Genomic DNA, 25,155 nt, shown 5'->3' on the forward strand with positions numbered 1-25,155 from the left:
TAGAGAAAGCCCTCGCACAGAAACAAAGACCCAACACAGCCATAAAATAAATAAAATAATAAATACTTTAAAAAAAAAAAAGTAAACTCAGAACCATCTGCTTTAAAAAAAATAAAATAAAATAAAATAAAATAGAGGCATACCTGTTTTAGCACTGTCCCATATAGCAATGATTTACTATAGTACATTCAAATCTTATATACATACACACACATTATAGTACCCATAGAAAAACAGTAAATATATTTTTCTCACATCCAGTACGGTAGGGTGTGCATTATTACTTGCTCTTGGCCAATGTGACTGATCAAACTGGGCTGCCCCTCCTTCAGATGGAGCAATGAGTGCCAGTGCACTTACTTATTGCACCTGGTTTCTAATTCTGCCATTACAGTGTGTGATTATGTTTGACTTATAATGGCTAGAAAAAGCTTCAAATTGATAATACTGGAGGTACAGAAAAAGAGACAAGAAAAAGAATCAAATCCAATGTTAAAAATGCACGTTTTTATGGCCGCCTGTGCAGAGGAGCACAATCAGGAAACTGGTCAAGAAAGCAGACAGCAAAGCTCAGCCATCAGTTTGGGATCGGTGGAAGTTTTTGATATTATCAAGGGTATCACGGACATCAATAAATATCTACTGAGCAAATATTCTGTGCCAGGCATTAATCTAGATGCTGGGGATAAAGCAGGGAACAAGAGAGATGAAAATTCCTGCCCTCATGGGGATGACATTCTAGTGCAGGGAGACAGAAAAGAAAAAACATAAATCAGTAAAAATTTTTGGACACTAAGCAAATACCTTTTAGACACTAGTGGTTGGGGGAAGGATTGTAATTTAAAATAAGAAGTCCGGGGACTTCCCTGGTGGCACAGTGGATAGGAATCCGCCTGCCAATGCAGGAGACACAGGTTTGATCCCTGGTCCGGGAATATCCCACATGCCACAGAGCAACTAAGCCCATGTGCCACAACTACTGAGCCTGCACTGTACAGCCCGCGAGCCACAACTACTGAGCCCATGCGCCACAACTACTGAAGCCCGCGTGCCTAGAGCCCGTGCTCCGCAACAAGAGAAGCCACTGCAAGGAGAAGCCCATGCACCGCAACAAAGACTAGCTCCCGCTCACCACAACTAGAGAAAGCCTGCGCACAGCAATGCAGACCCAATGCAGCCAAAAATAAATAAAATTTTTAAAAAATGTTAATTATCCATTCTGTGTAGCAAAATTTTTAAAAATAAATAAAATAAAATAAAATAGGAAGTCGGGGAATACTTCATTGAGAGAGATTTGAAGGGGCAAGACATGAGTATATCTTTTGAAGAGTATATCAGGAAGAGAAAACTGCAAAGGAAACTCTCTAAGTTAAGGCTATGACTAATACGTTTGAGCAACATCAAGGCAGCCAGTGTGGCTAGAACTGAAAGAGCAAGGGGAAGAGGAAAAAGAGGAGAAGTTGGGGAAGTGATGAGGGTGAGATGGCTGTGAGCCTTTTAGGCCATCCTATGGACTCTGAATTTTACTTTGAGGGACATGTGAAACATTGATATCATCAGTTAGAAGATGATACAGCTTATATCATTCTGGCTGCTATTTTGAGAAGAGCCTATAGAGTATGAAAGAGCAGAAGCAGGAGAAATCTCCAATTAGGTTGCTGAGCTAAAAAATCAGAGATGTGGCACCCGGTTTGGGCTGGGAGAGGCAGCCCCAAGGCCCCAGCTGGGCTGTCCCAGGCGGCAGCTGTTGGTGTGCCATGGGAGAACTGAGAACGGTAAGCTGGTTGCACCACGCTCCTTGGCTCTTAGACGCCAGAAGACGCAGATCTGAACAAACCACTTGACCGGAGGGTGGAGACAAGATGCGGAGTGAGCTCATCCCCCATCATGAAAACACCAAAATCACTACTAACTGCTGAACAACCATTGATAAAAAAAAATGCTGGAACCTATCAAAAAAGATATCCTACACCCAAAGACAAAGAAGAAGCCACAATGAGACAGTAGGAGGGGCGCAACCGTGATAAAATCAAATCTCATACCTGCTGGGTGGGCAACTCACAAACTGGAAAATAATTATATTGCAGAGGTTCTCCCACAGGAGTGAAAGTTCTGAGCCCCACGCCAGGCTCCCCAGCCTGGGGGTCTGGCATTGGGAGGAGGAGCCCCCAGAGAATCTAGATTTGAAGATAAGTGGGGTTTGATCACAGGAATTCCACAGGACTGGGGGAAACAGAAACTCCACTCTTGGAGGGCACATATAAGGTCTCGTGCGCACCAGGACACAGGGGAAAAAGCAGCTGCCTCCTAAGAGCCTGGGCCGGACCTACCTGCTGGTATTGAAAGGTCTCCTGCAGAGGCGGGGGGTGGCTGTGGCTCACTGCGGGGGCAAGTAAACTGGCAGCGGCAGTTCTGGTGAGTACTCATGAGAGTGAGCCTTCTTAGAGGCTGCCATTTTCTCACCAAGACCTGGCCCTACCAGGCAGCCTGTAGGCTCCAGTGCTGGGACACCTCAGGCCAAACAACCAACAGGGTGAGAACACAGCTCCACCCATCAGCAGACAGGCTGTTTAAAGTCTTCTGAATAAACAGCTGCCCGATAAAAACATCCCCTGACATGGCCCTGCCCATCAGAGGGACAAGACCCAGTTCCACCCACCAGTGGGCAGGAACCAGTCCCTCCCACCAGGAAGCCTGCACAAGTCTCTTAGACCAGCCTCACCCATCACGGGGCAGACAGCAAAAGCAAGATGAGCTACAACCCTGCAGCCTGCGGAATGGAAATTACAATCACAGAAAGTTAGACAAGACGGCAGAAGAATACGTACTAGACGAAGGAACAAGATAAAACCCCAGAAGAACAGCTAAGTGAAGTGGAGATAGGCAATCTACCTAAAAAAGAACTCAGAGTAATGATAGTAAAGATGATCCAAGATCTCGGAAAAAGAATGGAGGCACAGACCGAGAAGATACAAGAAATGCTAGAAAGAGCTAGAAGATCTAAAGAACAAACAGAGATGAACAATACAATAACTGAAATGAAAAATACACTAGAAGGAATCAATAGCAGAAAAAATGAGGCAGAAGAATGGATAAGTGAGCTGGAAGACAGAATGGTGGAAATCACTGCCACAGAACAGAATAAAGAAAAAAGAATGAAAATGAGGACAGTCACAGAGAACTCTGGGACAATATTAAACACACCAACATTCGCATTATATGGGCCCCAGAAGGAGAAGAGAGGAAGGACCTGAGAAAATATTTGAAGAGACAATAGCTGAAAAATTCCCTAACCTGGGAAAGGAAACAGTCACTCAAGTCCAGGAAGCCCAGAGAGTCCCATACATGATAACACCAAGCAGGAACATGCTGAGACACATATTAATCAAACTGACAAAAAGTAAATACAAAGGAAAAATATTAAAAGCAACAAGGGAAAAGCAACAAATAATGTACAAGGGAATCGCCATAAAGTTATCAGCTGATTTTTCAGCAGAAATTCTGCAGGCCAGTAGGGAGTGGTATAACATATTTAAAGCGATGAAAGGGAAGAACCTACAACCAAGAATACTGTACCCAGCAATGCCCTCATTCAGATATGATGGAGAAATCAAAAGCTTTACAGACAAGCAAAAGCTAAGAGAATTCAGCACCACCAGACCAGCTTGCCAACAAATGCTAAAGGAACTTCTCTAGATGGAAAAGACCACAACTAGAAACAAGAAAATTATGAATTGAAAAGCTCACCAATAAAGGCAAACATACAGTAAAGGTAGGAAATCATCCACACGCAAATATGATATCCAAACCAGGAATCGTGAGAAGAGGAGAGTACAAATGCAGGATACTGGAAATGCAGTTGAAATGAAGAGACCGGCAACTTAAAACAATCTTGTTTATATATAGACTACTATGTCAAAACCTCATGGTAACCACAAACCAAAAATCTACAATAGATACACATACAAAAAAGAAAAAGGAATCCAAACACAACAGTAAAGTTAGTCGTCAAATTACAAGAGAACAAAAGATGAAGGGAAGAAAAAAAGACCTTCAAAAACAAATCCAAAACAATTAACAAAATGGCGGGAATTCCCTGGTAGTCCAGTGGTTAGGACTCTGCACTTTCACTGCTGAGGGCATAGGTTCGATCCCTGGGCCTTTGCACAGCAAAGGAAACCATAAACAAAGCGAAAAGACAGCCCACAGAATAGGAGAAAATATTTGCACACGATGCAACCAACAAGGGATTCATCTCCAAAATATACAAACAGCTCATGCAGCTCAATATCAAAAAAACAAACAACCCAATCAAAAAATGGGCAGAAGACCTAAATAGACATTTCTCCAAAGAATACACACAGATGGCCAAAAAGCACATGAAAAGATGCTCAACATCACTAATTATCAGAGAAATGCAAATCAAAACTACAGTGAGCTATCACCTCACACCAGTCAGAATGTCCATCAACAAAATGTCTACAAACAATAAATGCTGGAGAGGGTGTGGAGAAAAGAGGACCCTCCTACACTGTTGGTGGGAATGTCAATTGGTACAGTCACCATGGAGAACAGTACAGAGGTTCCTTAAAAAACTAAAAACAGAACTACGATATGATAAAGCAATCCCACTCTTGGGCATATATCCAGAGAAAACCATGGTTCGAAAGGATACATGCAACCCAATGTTCACTGCAGTGCTGTTTACAATAGCCAAGACATGGAAGCAACCTAAATGTCCATCGACAGATGAATGGAAAAAGCAGATGTGGTACATATATACCATGGAATATTACTCAGCCATAAAAATGAATGAAATAATGCCATTTGCAGCAACATGGTTTGACCTGGTGATTATCATACTAAGTGAAGTAAGTCAGACAAAGAGCATATGATATCCCTTATAAGCGGAATCTAAAAAAATGATACAAATGGACTTATTTATAAAACAGAAACAGACTCACAGACCTAAAACACAAACTTACGGTTACCAAAGGGGAAAGGTGGGGGGAGGGATAAATTGGCAGTTTGGGATTGACATATACACACTACTATATTTAAAATAAATAACCAACAAAGATCTACTGTATAGCACAGTGAATTCTGCTTGATATTCTGTAATAACCTAAATGGAAAAAGAATTTGAAAAAGAATATATATATATATATATATATATATATATATATATATGTGTGTATGTGTGTAACTGAATCACTATGCTGTAAACCTGAAACTAATACAACATTGTAAATCAATTATACTCTAATATAAAGTAAAAATTTTTTAAAAATCAGAGATGCATCTCCAAAGAGAATGTGCTATAAGGACTGGACATAGCACTGATTCAGTTATCTAAACCATTTTCAAAACGCACGCTTTGAGCAAAACTTTGGAAAACTTTCTGAAAGTAATTTTAAGATGGTTTATCCCATAAAATGTACTAAACCTTACATGTTGAGGTTTGACAGTTATACAACAATTTTTTTTTCATATTCACCCTTAGATAGCAATGATGTTCATAAGAGAAGCCCTTTAATTTTAATATGTTTTTCCTGGATAGTTTTGCATAATTTTTACATGATTTCCTTGATGAACCCACTAAAACTATTTTCCATCCATAGTTTTGCATAATCTGCATACTAAGGAAATACTGAGGAAGAGCTAGGAACTGGGCAATTCAGCAGGATCACAGAAACCACGTGCTGGGAGCTGCCTGTCAGCAAATGCTGCTAGAGATTCTGTAAATATCAGGAAAAGTCTTGCAGGTAAGGACAAAATAAATGGCTTTGGCAAGTTTTGTATAGGTTGCATATTTCTTGTGGGGTCAGTGCTACTTCTAAAGAGTCCAAGTAGATTATTTTGGAACACAACTTTCTGTGTGCCTGAGTACTTGCTGTCTCCCTGCTTATATTCCTCCATAAAAAGCCTCTTGAGTGCACTATTGATTACAGGGACTTTATGGCATTGGATGATGGGAAGCTAGCAGGATGTTCTAGTTACCATTGCTGAATAACAAATGATCTTAAAACTTAGTAGCTCAAAACAACTATTTTATTTTGTTCATAATACTGTGGGTCAGGAATTCTGGAATGGTTTGGGACGGGGTTCTCATGGAGCTGTAGTCATCTGAAGGCTCAACTGGGCTGTATATCCAAGGTGGCTCACTCACATAACTGTCAGTTGATTCTTTCAGCTGGGCTGTTGATCCAAGCACCTACAAATGGCCTCTTCATGTTGTCTGCACTTCCTCACAAAATGGCAGCCTCTCTTAGATTCTTACCAGGTGGCTCAGTGCTCCAAATATGAGTGTTTCAGCATGTAACACAGAAGCTGTATCATTTTTTATGACCTAGCCTTGCATGACATGCAGTGTCATTTTGATCACATTCCATTGGTTACAAGTAAGTCATAAGCCCACTCAGATTCCCACTGAGATTCTCAGCCCACTCAGGGGGCACATACCTTACCTCCTGATGAGAGGAGTGTCAAGGTCACATTGTAGAGGAGCATGTGGCAGAGCAGATATTGTTGGGGCCGTAGTTGGAAAATATAATCTCCCACACAGGGTTAGTTATTAAAAATAGAATGTGTGAAGTCACTGAATTCAAGGTAGAGTATAGAGGTCACCAGACTTCGTGGAGAAACAAAGTAAGGAGGCAGAAACTGCAGAATGTTTACATCCTCACATTCAAAAGAGCAAAAGGATCCAAGAAAACAATGGGAGTTTAATCAGGTCAGGCTAAAGTTTCAATAAAGGCTTCACTGCATGCTACACCCCAGGTGACCTTGCTAACGGTTCTCTTATGGCAATTCATACATCATTTCACAAACTTTTAGTGAGTGCCTACTACATGTGCCAGGGACTATTCCAGGCTCTTGGTGCAGATCAGTAAATTAATGTAGCAAAAAGCCCTACCCTCACGGAGAGTATATTCTAGTGGAGTCATGATATTAAAATAAACAACACTGCTTGCAAATTAAGTAAATGACAGTTAGAGGCGAGGCTTCACGTGGTCTAACTAGCTAACTTCGCCCTGAAGAAGGTTCTGCGCTGAGATTTTGCCAGGTGATTGTGCAACAAAGTGGCAAGGTCTTTGGGAAAGAAGTTTACAGGTAAAAGGGTTAATTTGTCCTGTGAGTTTAAGAGGGCTTCTAGATACCACTAATTTCTTGCTTCTCCCAAACCAGGCTGTTTCTCATCCATCTTGCGACCTTTGTTCTACTTGTGGGCATCACTGAAGAAAAGAAACCCCTAGGAACCCTAATACTTCACCCCACCCTGTATACACACCCTTTGTCATGCAGCTTTGGAGTTACATAAAGACACCCTGTATTTCCTGATGTAATTTGCCAATAGAATAAGGCAGACAAGAGTGTGTCAGCTCTGAGACCAGACCTAAAGAAGTCTTGCATGTTTCCTCTTGTGTTCTGGCCCCTCTGCCATTGCCATGCAGTCATGCCGGAGTTGAACTGCTGGAGGATGAGACGTGTGGACCAGAGCCCAGTCAACCCAGTCTCCCCAAGCAACAGCCAGCCCACCCCCAGAGCGCAGCCAAGATCCCAGACGCATGAGCAATAAACTTATTATTATACGCTACAAGATTCTGTGATTGCTTGTTATGCAGCATTTTTTGGCAGGAGGTGGGAGGGGAACACAAGTGGGAAAAAAGCAGAGCTCCTTCTCTCGGAGACCTGCTTCCATTTTATTTTGAAGGCTATCAGCCCAAGTCCCTTTCATTGCTGCTGGTGCTACCTTGGTGCTGGGCTGTGTGGAAGGATAATCAGAGCCAGAATGAACAGAGCTGCCTCTAGATTCATGACGAGGGTGAGGTGGGGAGGAATAAAGTAGAATAAGGCTTCATTTCTGCTTATGCAGGTTTGCATTTGATGTCTCCTTGCCCAAAGGGGCAAAAATCACTCCTAACGCCTACTACGACTGAGGGAATGAGGAAGAAGCCCCAAGGAGAAACAGAACATTCCAGATGCTCCTTTGATACCGGTAGCCCATCACACTCCCTGCCTAAAAGTGGACTTAGCTTTTTATTATTATAATTAAAAATGAACCTGTTTCGGCACGTTACAGGAGAACGGAGGCCATACCATCCGCTCTATGGATGTGTCAGTCCTGGCGCATCTTGGCAAACTGAACTCCTTCTCCAGAATACATCAAGCAAGGACAGAGGGACAGCCTATTTAATCTCTGCTTCCAAATCATTGCGACAATTAACACTTTTGAGGAAAAAAACTACCTCCAAGCAAAACTGGCCTTTCAAGTAAGTGGAGCTGCTGCTCTCCCAACAAAGGGTCAGAAACTTTTCCATGAGTCACTCATTCTTTTGTGTCTTGCACCGTCCCTATCAAAATGCAAATACCCCTGGGAAAGGTGAGCTCTTTGGTCTTCACTAGTCAGTCAACACTTTGGGAAAGGAAGAATTATTTCAAAACAGCTGAGCAAAAGAAAGGCAATTCATTTGTTTAATTGTTCATTTTCTGTCTTTCCCACTGGACTGTAAGCTCCAAGAGGTCTAGGACCATGTCTATTTTGTTTATCCATCTATTTTCAGGGTCCAGGACCCATAGGAGACACTCAATACGCCTGCGGCGGGTGTGGGGTGGGGGAGGAGCAGAAGGGAAGAAACATGGGAAGGAAGGAAAGGAGGGAAGGAAGTAACTAAGGACACACAGAAAAGGGTCAAAACGCCTAATTAAAATTCTCAGCAGCGTTTACCCTTATATTCACTAGTTAATGGCCTCAAGACATTTACGGGGCGCTCAGTATTCATGAATGGGGGTCGGGGGCGGTCTCTAGAGTAGGAGAAAGAACCCCCATCCCTTACCTTATCCTGGTGTGGTTCTTTGAACTTTTACTCCTGCATAGTCCAAGAAAAACAACACGACAGCCAAGGCCGAGAAAAAATTACCCTATGGGGCATTTCACCGTTTTACTGCACGAAACGTGCGTGATGCATTCAAATCCCTCAGCCGTTGGGATGAAACACTCAGCATGAGAAAGCCAAGTTAACCAAGACGAAAAACAAGTTTCAGGAGAGCGCTCAGTTTTTTCCCAGAAGCCTCTACTAGTTAAGTGGCTTCTCAACCTTTACTGTGCATGCGAATCACCTGGGGATCTTGCTAAACATGCTGATTTTGATTCACTAAGTCTGGGGTGAAGTCTGAGCTGCTGCATTTTTAACATGCTCCCAGGTGATGCTGATCTGCTGACTCGAGGAGGGCCACCCTGGAGTACACGAGGGACTCGAGGTCTTCGCCTCCGCCGCCAGGTGTGCGTATGCCCAGCCTCAGCGTTCCGCATCGGTGTCCCGCGCGTTCCTGGCCTTCCGCCGAGAGGGGAGGAGCCGGGGGCGGAGCGAGAGGAGTGGCGCGGCCCCCGCGTGGGTCCTGCCGGAGATCACCTCGGCCCCTAGGAGAGGCGGCCGAGCTGCGGCGGCGCAGGAGGGGGCGGGTTCGGCAAGGGCGCGGCCTCTGCGAGGGGAGCGCGAGACGCGCATCCCCCGCGCTCGCCGGGGCCACTCGGGAGCCTCGCGGCAATCCGGTGCCCCACTTGGCAATCCGCTCCGCGCTCCTTCCTCGCGCCCGCCTCCTCTTGTCACCTCCCGTCTCAGCCTCCTCGCTCCATTCCGGCCGCATCCACCGCCATCCGAGTGCCTCAAAGAGCGAGAGGTGGTGCGCGGGACCGCAGGGCGCGCCCTCCGGCAGACCCCGGCCCGGCTTTGGGGGACACGGGCGGCAGCATGGACACCAAGCGCTGCTTCGCCAACCGCTTCGATGACTACCAGGGCAGCCTGCTGGCGGGCCAGTGCGAGGAGGCGGTGGCGCCCTTGGTCACCGCCACCATCGAGCGCATCCTCCAGGAGCTGCCCCCGCTGGGGGGCGGCGCTGAGGGCCGGGGGGCGGCGGCCGCAGCCAGCAGTTGCCAGGGAGGGCTGTACGGCGGCGTGGCCGGGGTGGCCTACATGCTCTACCACGTCTCTCAGAGCCCGCTCTTCGCCGGGGCCCGGGAAGGCTACCTGCGCTCGGCCAAGCGCCTCATCGACGCGTGCGCCCGCGCCGAGGAGTGGGGCGAGCCGGACGCCGACACCCGCGCCGCCTTCCTGCTCGGGGGCGCGGGCGTGTACGCCGTGGCCACGCTCGTGTACCACGCCCTGGGCCGGTCCGACTACGTGCAGCCGCTGGGCAAGTTCCGGTCTCTGTGCGCCGTCTGCGCGCCCGTTTCCTTCCTCGAGTGCGGCTCCGACGAGCTGTTCGTGGGCCGCGCGGGCTACCTGTGCGCCGCGCTCGTGCTCAAGCAGAAACTCGCCCAGGAGGTAAGAGGCAGCCCCGGCCGCGAGGCGGCGCTCGCCGCCTGCCCGGCCCTGACCCGCCGCCCTGCCCCGGACTCGCGGCTCCGGGAACACCGCCCCTGGCTGTTCTCCACCTCTCTTTGTTACTCTTTGTCTGACATTGTCGTTTCTTGAGTCTCTTGAGGTTTATTTGAGGTTTATCTCCTGGTTTTTTCCCTCTCCCTCTTCTCTCCCCCCCCTCCACTCTTAGTCTCTCAGTTGGGATTCTGAGCCTTTGCGCTTTGCTGGTGTTTTACAGCGGACGTGGCACCTCCCCAAAAGCCTCTTTGCCCAGTAGTTTTCTGGAGGCCCTTTCAAGTGAGTTTTTTTTTTTTTTATCCCAAATGAAAGAGATTTCCCTTCCTTTGACCCTCCTGTGAAAAGCTGAAGCACCCTCGAATGTTAGAGTACTAGAAAATAATAGAAGTTTGGGGGGCTGATTATGCTATTATTGTTCCCATCATTAAGGTGAAGGTAAGTTGCTTCTGCGACCCCCAGGTCTGTAACCCAGAATAACTGCCCAGCTATAGGTCTGATGTGCTTCCTGTGTTGCTTTCTATTCAGTTCATTTCATGGCTCTTATAAAATGCAGATCTGATGGGGTGTCCTCTTTTAAATAAATGTAGACAGAATTTTACCCCATTGTAATTCATTGTGTTTTTGTTTTTTTCATTTTCAAGTGCGTCTTTAGGATTGTCAAGACGACAGCATACTTGACAGGGCAGGTTTTCTTAATGAATAGCTTTCCAGTGGCTCCTTGAAGTGAATTGGATTTCACAGCTACATATGGGGTGGGGTTTTTTTTCCGGATTCACTTTGAATACAGCGTGTGGATATTAGAAGAGAATGTGCCAGTTCCTGTAGAGTAGGCAAAAAAAATCCTCCAAAGGATCATAGTAACTAGAACTGAAAGAGAGGCACTTTGATTCATAACCCACTGGAGCCAAATATTGTTCTAGGGAGGAAGTGACACATTTAACTTGGCTCTATTTGGGCGAGAGCGGCGTTTGAAGAAAAATTAAAGGCACACAGTGTTTTTAAAGTGTAATTAACTTAGATAACCTCTACAGAGGCAGGCTTGATTTTTGTTTTAATTTATAGCAGGTGAGGTTAATTCAAGTGAGAAAAAAGATTACTAAAGACTGCACTGTGCTAGCAGGGAAGCAAAAGGCTGTGTGACCAAGTTGTCTTGAAATAGTTCACTCTGCTTCTGAGTCACTGTTATCTGCTAGCGGTTTCCCAAGGGCCCTTCCAGTTGTATAAAACCTTTGAGAAGGCCACAGGGCTATTTACATATCATTTGCATTATATTTGCATCTGCTCCTCAGACCTTGCTGTCTGGCGGCAGGCAATTTTCAAATTCGTGGGGTTTTTTTTTCCCCCCCCCAGTTGTTTTCCTTAAACTTGCTGCTTTCCCTTTCTATGCTTTTCTCTGGAATGGAATGGCAGGGTGGGAGACCCATCAGGCTACGCAGGTGGCAACAGATCAGAAGGACTCCTTGCCCCAAGACTGGTGGCCCAGGGCCCGTCTGCAATGCTGATACACAAAGACATTTATTAAGACCTCTCTTTTGCCCTGCTGCCAAACCAGATCTCTCTTTTTATACTAATCAAGTTGAGGTGCTCTGGCCCCTGCTCCCAGGACATAGAACAAGCTCTGAGAGTAAAACAAAACACAAAACAAAACCCATCTCTTAGCCTGAGCAAATCAGCTAGTCTCAGTGCCAGCCTCAGCTGTGGTAACCCAAGAAGTTCAGGCTTGAAAGGTGCAGGGCAGAGGCTAAGCATGCCAGGCTGGAAGCCCTTTGAGGGGAAAATACAAGTTTTCTGCACCATCCCCACCCCCATGTCCTAGCCTGCATATGGCTTTGCCCTCAGTAGATGATCCATAAACCTTGATTAAATTGAATTGTGAACTTCTGTCATTTCTCTATAAATAACCTGTCATTCTGTCCTGGGTTTCTTTTCCTCCAATGTCATTTATATTCACTTTCCTCTGGCCCGGTTACCACCCTAGTCTAGCTCCTCCCTACCCTACTAGGCGCATCTTTGCCATCTCATAAGTAGTTGAATGAATGAATCACCCTATACTGGGATTAGTGCAATATATGTACTCTGAGCTGGCTTCTCTCACTCAAACCATTCCATGTATCTCTGAGATACTAGGTTTCTTAAAAACACTTTTCATTATGTCACTACCCTGCTCAACATCCTGCAGTGGCTCCCTATTACCTTTTCTCTAGTGGCTGCTCATCTCACTCACAGTTAGAGCTAAGATCCTTAAAATGGCTGACAAAGCCCCATGTGATCTGGCCCCTGCTTACCTATTCTACTTTTTGCTCACTCTGCTTCAACCATACCAGCCTTCTTGCTGTTTCAGGTATTTATTGTCTCAGAGTGTTTGTACTCGCTGTTCCCTCTGCTTGGAATACTCTTCCCCTAGCTATTTTTATGGTTAGCTCCCTGACCTTGTCCAAGTTAGCTCCTCAATGAGACCTTCCCTATCCACCCTATTTAAAACTGCCACCTGTCCCCTGACTTATGCCCCTTTCTTACTTCATTTTACTTATTTTGTTTATGTCTTTTTTTTAAATAACAGAACATACTTTATTTTTTAAATTTATTTATTTATTTTTGGCTGTATTGGGTCTTCGTTGTGGTGCGTGGGCTTCTCACTGCGGTGGCTTCTCTTGTTGCAGAGCACAGGCTCTAGGCGCCCAGGCTGCAGTAGTTGTGGCATGTGGGCTCAGTAGCTGTGGCTCGCGGGCTCTAGAGCGCAGGCTCAGTAGTTGTGGCACACGGGCTTAATTGCTCTGTGGCATGTTAGAATCTTCCCGGACCAGGGCTCGAACCCGAGTCCCCTGCATTGGCAGGTGGATTTTTAACCACTGCACCACCAGGGAAGTCCCTGTTTATGTCTTCTTAATTAGAATGTAAGTTCCATAAGAGTAGAGAGTTTTTGTTTTATTGCTGTACTTAAGCATTAGACAGTGCCTGGTGTATATTTGGGTACTCAGCTTTCCTTGTTTTGGTGGTGGTGCAAATATTGTCTACTCTGTGGCTTGCTTCATCACTCAGTTTTAATGGCATCCCATTTATCAATATCTTCCTTTATGGTGCTGCTTTTGGTGTTAATGTTTTAAAAAATCCTTTCCTATTTCAATAAAAACTTTAAAAAAATCCTTTCCTACTGCCAGGATATCAGTAAATATTGGTTGAATGCGTGAATAAATGAATACTAGTTTCTTACAAATTTGACCTCAAATCAAACTTAACCACTAGACCAGTGTTTGTTAAACTTTAACATTATAGGCCTCACCTGCAGATCTTGTTAATAAAATACAGATTCTGATTCAGCAGGGCTGGGACTGGGCCTGAGGTTCTGCATTTCTGACAAGTTCCCAGGTGATGCCGCTGGTCCAGGGCCCACACTTTGACCAGCAGGGCAATACAGTGCTGCATAGATTTCGGCATTACACCAGCCATGTCTATTAAGACACCGTTTTGTGAAGCTTGATATATTTATTTGTAAGGTTTTAGTTTAGAAGACTGATCGCTGTATCCTCCCATGCTTTCATTATAAGGATCCACAAGAGGAATTTCTGTCAAGGCTTCGAAACAGGAAGAGTTGTGCTCCTCCTGGAAATTGATTGAATTTTTTAAATCTCCAGGATAAGTTGTGTAACTGATTGTGTTTCTCACTTTATGTCGGCTACTAGGAAGCATATGGCAGAATTGTGGTCCACACAGCTTAGGTACAATACCTTATCACGTGTGTTTTTGCATACTAAACTTTGCCCTGGGTTTGTCTAATTGTTTTTCGTCTTTCATTTACCGTTTTCTGAATTTTCTTCCTTACATTTGATTTTATCATTTGTATTTGTTTATAAGATTCATACATTAAAAAAAAGTGTGTGTATGTAGAGAGAGAGACATACATACAGACAGAACGAACCACTCTATCCAGGTAATATATTTTTGGTTAATTTGGCCCTCCTGGAAATACTCAAGGGAAATAGCTTAGAGGGTTTGTTAGGCAGATAGCCTTGAGCAACGGAGCACTAAAGTCTCAAGAAATCACACCATAAAAACTTGCATTGGGTCTATTCTGCTTTCCAGATTGGTGGAAATGTTGCAGGGAAAAGGAAGTTAGAAAGTATGGTGGAGGGATTAAGGGGGAGGCCTAGGGACCACAGTTAAAATAATAACTTTTGCCCCCAGGTGACCTTGGACAAATAATTTAACATCTTGGAGCCTTAATTTCCTCACTTGTAAAATGGATTAATAATAGCTTCCTCCTTCGCTTAGTCTGTCATTCATTCAGTCAGTGAATGTCAGGTTTCCACGTGTGCCAGGCACCTTGCTAGATGCCAGGATTGAGGAGTGAACAAAAATCAATATATAGTTATGTTGTCAGAAGGGCTCGGAAGGAGGCAAACAGGAAATAAGTGCAGGCGGGGCGGGAGAGGGGAGCGGTGCTGCCTGGCATGCATTAGCGGGGAAGCATTCTCTGCGGAGGTGATGTCCTAGCTCATCACTGAAGCATGAGAGTGAAGTGGCTGCCTTAAGGGCAGGCATTCCAGGCCTAGGGGACAGCAGGGACAAAGCCCCCGAGGTGGGCAACTGCTTAGAGATTTCCAAGAAAAGGAAGGTGGCCTGCCCAGCTGGAGCAGAGTGCGCAAGGGCTAGAGGGCTAGAGACCAGGTAGGAGCTGTGAGCAGGGGAAAAGCAGACCCTGCAGGGCCGGGGCAGTCCAAGTTAGGAGTTCGCATTTGTTTCAGGTTGAAATGGGAATGTCTTCGTCTTATTCACCTTTCAAAAAAAGATTTCCCTGGTTTTCTGTGTAGATAATGGGTTGACCAGTATTAAGAAGGGTCACAAGGGGGGCTGATTAGAGGGGGTCTAAACCCCTTTTGTGCCAAGGACTCCTTTGTAAATCTTGTGAAACCTACAGTACCTCTTTTTAGAAGAACATTTTTAGATGCATAAAATACACAGGATTACAAAGGAAGCTAATTATATTAACATTCGGTTACCAAAACATTTTAAAAATGTGTGATGCAGTAGCATATGTGCTGCTTGATTAACACATTCAATAAGGTTTTGCAGCGGGGCCTAAGGATTATTGTACGTTTGTATCATGAGGGTCAATGATATTTCAAGATATCTTCAACAACTGCAGTGTGACATGAATATATCTGATTTCTATAGGTGGCAAAGTCACAAGTACTCCTGGTGGTTCGTGGTCTGCATTCATAATGAAAGGAAATGTCAAGCTGTTTAAATAAGATTGAGGAAAATATAGATGTGATTTTCTTTTCCCAAAGGGGACTGTTCTGGAAGTTGCTGCAATGACTCACCCTAGATAAAGTGCCTAGTGTAGTGCTTGGCACAAAGTACCTGCTTAATGAAATCAGTGTTATTTCCCTTTGCACCTACTAACAAAAAATCAAAAGTGATTCTGAACATCACATAGAAAATTATACCCAATACAAGGAATCTATCTTACTGCCATGATTAAAGGAAAACACCTTTTGCCAGATTGTTAGTTGTGTCCTTAGCTCATTCCTAAGGCAGGTGGTTGGCAGCTGTCTAAGCGGGGATGCCTTTAGCTGCAAATAATGGAATGTCCAGTAGAAAGTGATCTAAATCAGGTAACTGGGCCGCACAGCAGGAGGTGAGCGGCGGGCAGACGAGAGAGCGAAGCTTCATCTGCTGCTCTCCATCGCTCGCTACCACCTGAACCATTCCCCCCCCACCCCCCCCACCCCACCCCCCTCCATGGAGAAATTGTATTCCACGAAACTGGTCCCTGGTGCCAAAAAGGTTGGGGACTGCTGATCTAAATAATGGGAACGCTATTACCTCACTTGACAAGGAGTGTAGAGCTAGGTCATTACAGGATTGGTTCAGCAACTCAGGAAAATCATCAGAACCCAAGCCCTTTCCAACCTTTTTCTCTGCTATTCTGGGTGCGTGAGCTGTATCACTCTTCAAAATTGCAAGATGGCTCCTGCCATTCCAAGCATTGTGTTCCCATACAACTGGGTCTGAGGGTTTTTTCTTTGAATTTTTTTCTTATCGTATGGAACATTCTATCCTTGAAGAATTTCCCTTCTGCCTCATTACCCAGCACTTGGTTAACAACCCAGCACCGGCCACTTCTGGTTTCTGGGGATGCCGAAAAGGCTAATATCCTTCATTTCTAACCTCTGACCTCTAGCGGATGCAGGTTCTGACAAGAAGAAAGGGGAGGGCAATGGCTGTTGGGTGGTTACCAAAGTGTCTGCCCCTTGGCTCCCTTACCAAGGTCTGTCTCATGACCTCCCACTTGGCTATTGTCAATAATGCTGCAATGAACATGGGGATGCAGATATCTCCTCCAGATCCTGTTTTCATTTCATTTGGATAAATACCCAGAAGTGGGAATTCTGGATCATATGGTAGTTCTAGTTTTACTTTTCTGAGGAACATCCATATTGTTGTCCGTAGTTGTCGTACCAACTTACATTCCTGCCAACAGTGTACAACGGTCCTCTTTTTGCATCCTCACCAATACTTGTTATCTCTTGCCTTTTTGGTGATAGTCATTCTGACAGGTGTGAGGAGATACCTCATCATGGTTTTGATTTGCATTTCCCTGATAGTGATACTGAACACCTTTTCATCCAACTGTTGGCTGTTTGTATGTCTTCTTTGGAGAGATGTCTATGCAATTCCTCTGCCCATTTTTTTAATTGAGTTGTTTGTTTTGCTGTTGAGTTAGTTGTATGAGTTCTTTATATATTTTGAATATTAACCTCTTATGGTTCACAAATATTTGCTCCTATTACATAGGTTGCCTTTTCTTTTTTGTTAGTAGTTTCTTTTTGCTGTGCAGAAGCTTTTTAGTTTGATGTAGTTCCTCTTATTTTTGATTTTGTTGCTTGTGCTATTGGTGTCATATCCAGAAAATCATGGCCAAGACCAGTGTCAAGGAGCTTTTCCCCTATGTTTTTTCCCAGGAGTTTTACATTTTCAGGTCTTATGTTTAAGCCTTTAATCCATTTCAAGCTAATTTTTGTGAGTGGTGTAAGATAGGGGTCCAGTTTCATTTTTCTGCATGTGGTTATCCAGTTTTCTCAATACCATTTATTATTGAGACTACCATTTCCCCATTGAGTATTCTTGGCTCCCATGTCAAGTATTAGTTGACCATATATGTGAGGGTTTATTTATGGGCTCTCGATTCTGTTCCATTGGTCTGTGTGTCTGTTTTTATGTCAGTACGATACCATTTTGATTACTATAGCTTTGTAATATAGTTTGAAATCAGGAAGTATGATGCCTCTAGCTCTGTTCTTTTTTCTCAAGATTGCTTTGGCTATTCGGGGTCTTTTGTGGTTCTGTATGAATTTTAGGACTGTGTTTCTCTTTATGTGAAAATGCCATTGGAATTTTGATAGCAATTGGATTGAATCTATAGATGGCTTTGGGTAGTATGGACATCTTAATATCAATCCTGATCCACAAACACAGGATGTCTTTCCATTTATTCATCTTTAATTTCTTTCATCCAAATCTTAACAGTTTTTAGTATATAGATCTTTCACCTCCTTGGTTAAATTTATTCTGAAGTATTTTATTTTATTTTATTTTTTAAGATGATTATTTTTTTTTTAATTTATTTATTTATGGCTGTGTTGGGTCTTCGTTTCTGTGCGAGGGCTTTCTCTAGTTGCGGCGAGTGGGGGCCGCTCTTCATCACGGTGCGCGGGCCTCTCACTATCACGGTCTCTCTTGTTGGGAGCACAGGCTCCAGACGCACAGGCTCAGCAATTGTGGCTCACGGGCCCAGTCGCTGCGTGACATGTGGGATCTTCCCAGACCAGGGCTCGAACCCATGTTCCCTGCATTGGCAGGCAGATTCTCAACCACTGTGCCACGAGGGAAGCCCTGAAGTATTTTATTTTTGATGTTATTATTATAATGGGATTTCTTTATTTTTCAGGTAGTTTTTTTAGTGTACAGAAGCACAACTGATTTTTGTATGTTGATGCTGTAACCTGCAACTTTACTGAATTCATTTATTCTAGCAGTTTTTTGGTAGACTCTTTAGGACTTTCTATATATATGATTATATCATCTGCAAACAGACAATTTTACTTCTTCCCTTCTGATTTGGATACCTTTTATTTCTTTTTATTGCCTAATTGCTCTGGCTAAAACTTCAGTACTATGTTGAATAAGAGTGAGAGTGGGCAGCCTTGTCTTGTTCCTGATCTTAGAGTAAAAGCTTTCAACCTTTCACCATTGAGTATGATGTTAACTGTGGGCTTGTCATATATGGTATTTATTATGTTGAGGTATATCCTGTCTATACCCAATTTGTTCACTTTTTATCATTAAAAGATGTTGAATTTTGTCAGATTCTTTCTTTATCTGCATCTATTGAGATGATCATGATTTTTATCTTTTGTTATATTAATGTGATGTATCACATTTTTAGAGGAAAACATTTTTTTATTTACTCATTCAATTACTTACTGAACAGACTATGTGCCATGCAGTGTCCTTTGTACTATGTATACATTTTTATTTTCATTTTTTCAGCTGTACTGAGGTATAATTGACAAACAGAATTGTAAGATGTTTAAAGTGTGCATCATGGTGACTTGATATATGTATACATTGTAAAAGGATGCTCACCATATAGTTAATTAACACATCCATCACCTCACATATTTGCATTTGTTGAACCATCCTTGCATCCCAAGGATCAACCCTACTTGATCCTTGGGTATGATCCCATTAATGTGCTCCTGAATTCAGTTTGCTAGTATTTTGTTGAGAATTTTTACATCTATATTCATCAGGAATATTGGCCTGTAGTATTCTTTTCTTGTAGTGTTCCTGTCTGACTTTAATATGAGAGTAATGCTGGGCTCATAAAATGAAGTCGGACATGTTCCCTCCTTCTTTTGGAAGAGTTTGAGAAGGATTGACATTAATTTTTCTTTCAATGTTTGGTAGTATTCACTAGTGAAACCATCTTGTCCTGGACTTTTCTTTGTTGAGAGGTTTTTTATTACTGATTCAATATCCTTAGTCATTATTGGTATGTTTAGACTTCTATTTCTTCATGATTCAGTCTTGGTAAGTTGTATGTTTCTAGGAATTTATCCATTTCTTCTAGGTTGTCCAATTTGTTGGCATATAATTGTTTATAGTAGTCTCTTATATTTTGTATTTCTGTGAGAACAGTTTTAATGTCTCCTCTTTAATGTCTAATTTTGGGTCTTCTCTCTCTTTTTGTCTTAGTCTAGCTAAAAGTTTGTCAATTTTGTTTGGCTTTTCAAAGAACCAATTCTTAATTTCATTGATTCTTTTCTCTTGTATTCCTGTTCTCCATTTCATTTATTTTGGCTCTAATATTTGTTTATAATTTCCTTCCTTCTGCTAACTTTGGGCTTAGTTTTTTTTCTTTTTCTGGTTCCTAGAGGTGTAAATGTTAGGTTGTTTGAGAGTTTTTTCCCTGAGTTTTTCTTAAAAATTATTACTGTCGTACTCACAAGGTAAACACAAACAATAAGAGGATACAGAAAGATATACAGGCATACCTCAAAGATATTGTGGGTTCAGTTCCAAACCACTGCAATGAAGTGAATGTCTCAATAAAGCAAGTCACATGAAGTTTTTGATTTCCCAGTGCAGATAAGTTATGTTTACTCTTATATTGTAGTCTGTTAAGTGTGCAATAGCATTATGTCTAAAAAAACAATGTATGCACCTTAGTTAAAAAATACTTTATTGCTAAAAAATGCTAACCATCTCAGCCTAACATTAGCGAATCATGATAGTAACATCAGAGATCACAGACCATCATAACAAATATAATAATAATGAAAAAGTTTGAAATAGTGGGAGAATTACCAAAATGTGACTCAGAGACACAAAGTGAACAAATGGTGTTGGAAAAATGGCTCTGATGCATTTGCTTGACACAGTGCTGCCACAAACCTTCAATTTGTAAAGAAAAAAAAAGAGGCAATGTCTGTGAAGCACAATGAAGTGCATAAAACAAGGTATGCATGTTTAAAAAAATGTCTTCTTTGAACATTTTTAAAGAAATATTCTGGGTATATAAAATACCTATATTTGTATCCATTTATGTGATATTTTGTGTGTGTGTGTGTGTATGTGAGTGTGTGTGTGTATTGGGTTGGCCAAAAAGTTCGTTTGGGTTTTTCCGTAAGATCTGATGGAAAAACCAAACGAACTTTCTGGCCAACCCAATATATACATACACACACTACAGCTTGTTCTCTTATGTGCCTTGTGCATCTTTGCACATTACTGTGTAGAGAGATCTCATTCTTTATACTGGTTTGATTTAATAGCTATACCATAATTTAACCATTATTGATGGACATTAAGTTGATTCAAACTTTTTTCCTTTTTCGCTATCAAAATTAATGCTTTAAAGTATACACACTAGTACATATAATGTGCATATATACGTATACAACATCTACGTGTAACATATACATACATACATATGTCTGTATATGTATCTTTGCTTTCTGTTGCAAGTATAGTATATATGTAGGATAAATTTTTAAAACCCAATTGCTGAGTCAAAGTTTATAGATATTTTTCACTTGATGGAGATTATCAAACTGTTCTCCAAAAAGGTTACATCAATTTCCATTCCCTCCATGAGCGTTTGGGGGTGCCTGTTTTCCCACATTATTTTCTTTTCTTTTTTTTTTTTTTTTTTTTACATTTTGTAATCTAAACTGGTTTTTTTTGAATTTTTGAATTTTATTTATTTATTTTTTATGCAGCAGGTTCTTATTATCTATTTTATACATATTAGTGTATACATGTCAATCCCAATCGCCCAATTCATCCCACCACCACCCCAACCCCCACTGCTTTCCCCCCTTGGTGTCCATACGTTTGTTCTCTACATCTGTGTCTCTATTTCTGCCTTGTAAACCGGTTCATCTGTGCTGTTTTTCTAGATTCCACATATATGCGTTAATATACGATATTTTTTTTCTCTTTCTGACTTCACTCTGTATGACAGGCACTAGGTCCATCCACCTCACTACAAATAACTCAATTTCATTCCTTTTTATGGCTGAGTAATATTCCATTGTATATATGTGCCACATCTTCTTTGTCCATTTGTCTGTCAATGGGCATTTAGGTTGCTTCCATGTCCTGGCTATTGGAAACAGTGCTGCAGTGAACATTGGGGTGCATGTGTCTTTTTGAATTGTGGTTTTCTCTGGTTATATGTCCAGTAGTGGGATTGCTGGATCATATGGTAATTCTATTTTTAGTTTTTTAAGGAACCTCCATACTGTTCTCCATAGTGGCTGTATCAATTTACATTCCCACCAACAGTGCAGGAGGGTTCCCTTTTCTCCACACCCTCTCCAGCATTTGTTGTTTGTAGATTTTCTGATGATGCCCTTTCTAACTGGTGTGAGGAGATACCTCATTGTAGTTTTGATTTGCATTTCTCTAATAATTAGTGATGTTGAGCAGCTTTTCATGTGCTTCTTGTCCATCTTTATGTCTTGTTTGGAGAAGTATCTATTTAGGTCTTCTGCCCATTTTTTGATTGGGTTGTTTGTTTTTTTAATATTGAGCTGCATGAGCTGTTTATATATTTTGGAGATTAATCCTTTGTCCGTTGATTCGTTTGCAAATATTTTCTCCCATTCTGAGGGTTGTCTTTTCATCTTGTTTGTTGTTTCCTTTGCTGTGTGAAAGCTTTTAAGTTTCATTAGGTCCCATTTGTTTATTTTTGTTTTTATTTCCATTACTCTAGGAGGTGGATCAAAAAAGATCTTGCTGTGATTTATGTCAAAGAGTGTTCTTCCCATGTTTTCCTCTAAGAGTTTTATAGTGTCTGGTCTTACATTTAGGTCTCTAATCCATTTTGAGTTTATTTTTGTGTATGGTGTTAGGGAGTGTTCTAATTTCATTCTTTTACATGTAGCTGTCCAGTTTTCCCAGCACCACTTATTGAAGAGAATGCCTTTTCTCCATTGTATATCCTTGCCTCCTTTGTCATAGATTAGTTGACCATAGGTGTGTGGGTTTATCTCTGGGCTTTCTGTCCTGTTCCACTGATCTATATTTCTGTTTTTGGGCCAGTACCATATTGTCTTGATGACTAGCTTTGTAGTATAGTCTGAAGTCAGGGAGTCTGATTCCTCCAGCTCCATTTTTTTCCCTCAAGACTGCTTTGGCTATTCAGGGTCTTTTGTGTCTCCATACAAATTTTAAGGTTTTTTGTTCTAGTTCTGTAAAAAATGCCATTGGTAATTTGATAGGGATTGCATTGAATCTGTAGATTGCTTTGGGTAGTATAGTCATTTTCACAATATTGATTCTTCCAGTCCAGGAACACGGTATATCTCTCCATTTGTGTCATCTTTGATTTCTTTCATCAGTGTCTTATAGTTTTCTGAATACGGCTCTTTTACCTCCTCAGGTAGGTTTATTCCTAGGTATTTTATTCTTTTTGTTGCAATCCCACATTATTTTCAGTACTAGGTTTCATGAGACTTTTTAGCATATGACAAACTGATGGATAAAAAATGAGGATGGAAATTTCTCAGATAGGAAATGTGTCCTCTTATCGTTCCATTCAGCACTCACTGAACAAAATGCAAGATTTCGCTCAGTCTGAATTTGAGTGGTCCCTGCTTTGTAAGCGGCTGTGTGTTGTTCATTGCATAAGTAAACCCTGCAGTTGGGCTTGAAATGACAGCGGGTTGGGGAAGCTGGAGTTTTGTAAGCTGAGTCCAGTTCCTAATTGCTCGATTATAGACCTCTCAGGAAATGGGGCACTTCTGTGGGCTGCATCTTAGATCCTTTGTTACTCTTGATCCAGAACCCTGTGATGGCTAAAAGGACATAAGAACTAGCACTGCTTGATCCCTTGTTGTGCACACTGTAGTAAGCTCTTTACAGATATTATGTCATTTAATACTTATGACCTAGGCACCAGTACTATCTCCATCCTCCCCAGTGAGGGAACCGAGGCACAGAGAGGCTGTGGAACTTGTTCCAGGTTACACAGCTAGTCAGTGGCAGAGGGGGGTTCCATCCCCACAGGCTGGTCACCAAATCTGTGCTTTCAGTGCGCACTCTTCACACTTTAACGTGCACGCAGATCTCCTGGGGATCCTGGTAAAAATCAGGTTTTGATTCAGCAGGTCTGGGGTGAGGCCCAAGGTACTGCATCTCTAGCAAGCTCCCAAGTAACGCTGCTGCTGCTGGTTCATTGAGAAGATTTGACTAAAAAGCTTGAAATCACTAATTTTTTTTTTCAATTTTATGGGATTGCCTGTCAACAGATTTGGCTGATCCCCCCCACCCGCCTCCGCCAAACTTCATGATTTTCATCGTTTGGCCTTTGTACTGAAAATGATTTCTTCCACAAATGCCAGAATATCAGCTTTCCAATTCGTGGGTGACGCTGAAGGAAAGAATCACTGCCTGGCACGTCTTCTTGCAGGTTTAAGGACTCTGAGTGACTACATGGATTTCTTTTTTTCTGATAAATGTAATTTTGCACTATATACACAAGGATTTTGTTGTTGTTGTTGTTTGTTTTTTACATTTCTTTAAAGGCCCAAATAGACCATGCTCCAGCAGTTTTAAATCCTTTCATAATAAGAGACACGATCATTCCCAGATCAGATCGAAAACATGATGCTCATAGAACTACTCCCATTTTAGAATCATTCAATTAAATTTACCTGTGTGACATAAAGGAGTGCTGCCCCAACTCTAAATTAAATTGAAGATGCGTAGACTTTTTTCCTTTTTTTTTTTTTCTGATACAGTGATTTAACAGAATAATCTGGATTTCCTTAGAGATAACTTGTTTACCCCTTTTAATTAATCTACTAATATACATTCCACTAAAACCTAAACTTATCATTTGTCTTGTAATTATTTGGAGAGAGCATGGTTCATAATTTTCTTATTACTGAAGAAGTAAATTGGGGAAATGTGCATAGTAAAAATTATTATTTTTTTCCTGCACCTCGTGGCATGCGGAACTTTCCCAACCAGGGATCGAACCTGTGCCCCCTGCATTGCAAGTGCAGAGTCTTAACCACTGGACCACCAGGGAAGTCCCAAAATTATTTTAAATGTACTGAATTATTTGTTTTCCCAATAACCTGACCTCCCAGTGTTCCATAAGAAGGTGGTTTTAATGGAATTTCACTATATTTATTGACTTCTGAAGGTGAAAATGATAGATTGTATTAATTTCTCATTAACTTGGCTAATTTCCTCTTTGCTGGTTAATGAGAGATGTTTGTCACTCGACTGGCTCCTACACAACACACAGTGGATTTCCTCCATGTGTGGAGGGGGTCCTTTAATATCCCCATGTGGTGATGGTCTCTTAGTAAACTTGCCAACAGTCCATGATGTGTCCAAATAAGCATTTCTCTTCGTGATTCACTTTTACTGATTACTCTCTGACCTACATTCACTAATTAAGTACAATGCCTTGGACGTTGGATGTTTGGTTTGTCTCAAAGAAAAACATGTTGTTCTCATGCGTTATTTATATATATCTAAGTACCTCTTATCTTTTCCTAGTTACTTTCTCTATGGATTTAGCTACTAAGGAAACCTACCAAGTTAACAGACTCATTATTCTTGAGGTGCTAGCCACTTGGACAAATGGAATTTTCAAGAAGTCATTTGATCCATTCTTTTAGCAAGCTGAACAAAGTGTTTTGTGTAAGGTCACATTTCCTTTTCTGAATAGCTTTAAACATTCAACAAC

General features: G+C 42.1%; 1 protein-coding gene across 4 annotated transcripts in view; it reads left to right on the forward strand.

The window, feature by feature from the left end:
* Positions 1-5,201: 5,201 nt before the first annotated feature.
* Positions 5,202-25,155, forward strand: part of LANCL3 (LanC like family member 3) — a 107,194-nt gene continuing 87,240 nt past the window's right edge. For all 4 annotated transcript variants that reach the window (XM_082446605.1, XM_082446603.1, XM_082446606.1 and 1 more), the window contains exon 1: positions 5,202-10,325. In XM_082446605.1, coding sequence (XP_082302731.1) covers positions 9,753-10,325 — 573 coding nt within the window. In that variant the 5' untranslated portion in view covers positions 5,202-9,752. The remainder of the gene's footprint in view (positions 10,326-25,155) is intronic.

The sequence above is a fragment of the Balaenoptera physalus genome, assembly GCF_965194825.1.
Source record: "Balaenoptera physalus genome assembly, chromosome: X".
NCBI lineage: Eukaryota > Metazoa > Chordata > Mammalia > Artiodactyla > Balaenopteridae > Balaenoptera > Balaenoptera physalus.